The sequence below is a fragment of the Gregarina niphandrodes genome (assembly GCF_000223845.1).
Source record: "Gregarina niphandrodes unplaced genomic scaffold scaffold00185, whole genome shotgun sequence".
Taxonomy (NCBI): Eukaryota; Apicomplexa; class Conoidasida; order Eugregarinorida; family Gregarinidae; genus Gregarina; species Gregarina niphandrodes.
The window spans coordinates 1-1,725 of record NW_011645946.1 but is presented as its reverse complement, the minus strand read 5'-3'; the positions used below and the strand labels follow the sequence as shown (position 1 = coordinate 1,725).

Here is a 1,725-nt window from a genome sequence, read left to right as displayed (position 1 = left end):
GTCACCTTTAATAGATGGCTGACAACGATCAACGAGAAGCTAGCAGCAGCCAACCGCGGTCACAGACTCACTTGGGAAAAGTTTCAAATCTTGAAAGAGATAGATGCGCCCCCGCGCAGAAGAGAGCTCCTAGTCATAACCGACCCAAAAGGAAACAGACTGATGGGCCGTAGAGCAAAAGATGAGATCTCGCTCCACATCCAATGTCAGCTCAACACGATCAACTCGTGGGAGTCCAACCAAAAACTGTCCCCTTATCCTCCACCACCCCGACGCACACAACGCCCCATAACGAGACTAGAAGTGCGGCAAGCAATCATGAGGCTGAAAAACAACAAAGCGGTTGGATCTGATGGAATCCCTGCAGAGGCCCTGAAAGCTGATCTCGATCAGGCTTCTAAGCTGCTGGAATATGAATATGGCAGAATTTGGGAGGGATTCCCAATGCCACATGAATGGTTGCACACTGAGATACTGCCTATCTATAAACGAAAAGGGTCTAAGTGCGACCCTGCGAACTATCGACCGATCTCTGTGTTGAATACGGCAATAAAAATAATGGGTAGCATTGTGGCGGACAGGGTGAATGCAGTGACGGCGAACAGAATCTCGGATAGCCAAAGTGGCTTCCGAAGGGGTAGATCCACCATACACAACGTTCTGTACATTCAGACCTATCTGAGAGAGAGCTACAACCGACGCAAGGAGGTGGTAGTAATCCTCATAGACCTGAAGGCAGCGTTTGATTCGGTCCCCAGGCAATTGGTCTGGGAAGCGCTTAAATACTACAATGTGGGAGAAAAGCTTATCGACGTGATAAGGAGCATGCATCACGATACGACAGCGGTAGTGAAAGGCACAGAACGAACTTTTAAATATTGCGGAGGAGTTAAACAGGGGTGCTCCCTGGCACCCACATTGTTCAAAGTGTTTATGTCATTTGTCATGACAGCGTGGCACCCGGCCGAAAACCTCGAAGTCAAACATCTGGAATACGCCGATGATATAGCGTTGGTAGTGGGGCGACATGTTGCACAGACAGTGTATGATGAGATCACCTCGCATCTTGAAAGCAACGGGCTAAAGGTAAACCACTCGAAAACTGTACTGATTTCCAACCAGTGTGAGGATGTGCTTGAGACAGAAAAGGGAGCAATCCCAAGTCAGCGCGAAGGCAAGTATCTGGGTTTTATGCTGCAAGCCAATGGAGGCACAGAAACGGAAATAGCAGCGAGGAAGATGGCAGCCCGACTCAAGATGACCAAAATGAGCAGAATATGGACCAGTGCGCTGAGACCCGAACTCAAAATAATGACAATGGCAACATATGTGTTGCCTGTGCTATTATATGGGTGCGAAGCCTGGATCCTCAAGAAGACGGCTGCCATTAACTCCTCAACCAGAATACTGGTCAGGCGCAGCCTCAACTGGCACTGGGAGGAAAAACGTACAAATCGGGAGCTCGTGGTGGCGACCCCGAAAGCTCTACGAACGCTATTGTGTATCGATACGGTCATCCTACAGCGGCAAATCAGGTTCGCACACGACATGGCCCATGCACAGGAAAGTAGCGCGCTCTTCAAATGGATTCTGAACCCGAAGCTGCCAGGGAGGAAAAAAGTGGGAGCATACCGTACTTGGTGGAATGCGCTAACACGCGCACTGAGCAGCATGAGTATCCAATTCAGCCCCAGCGAGGGAAGCGAGCATCTCACAAACATAGAA

General features: G+C 49.7%; 1 protein-coding gene across 1 annotated transcript; it reads left to right on the top strand.

The window, feature by feature from the left end:
- Nucleotides 1-162: 162 nt before the first annotated feature.
- GNI_221750 (endonuclease-reverse transcriptase) lies at nucleotides 163-1,620 on the top strand (the record flags this gene model as incomplete). The annotated part of the gene is made up of 1 exon (XM_011135605.1): nucleotides 163-1,620. A coding segment is annotated over one exon (1,458 nt), but the record flags the coding sequence as incomplete, so codon positions are not given.
- Nucleotides 1,621-1,725: the final 105 nt, after the last annotated feature.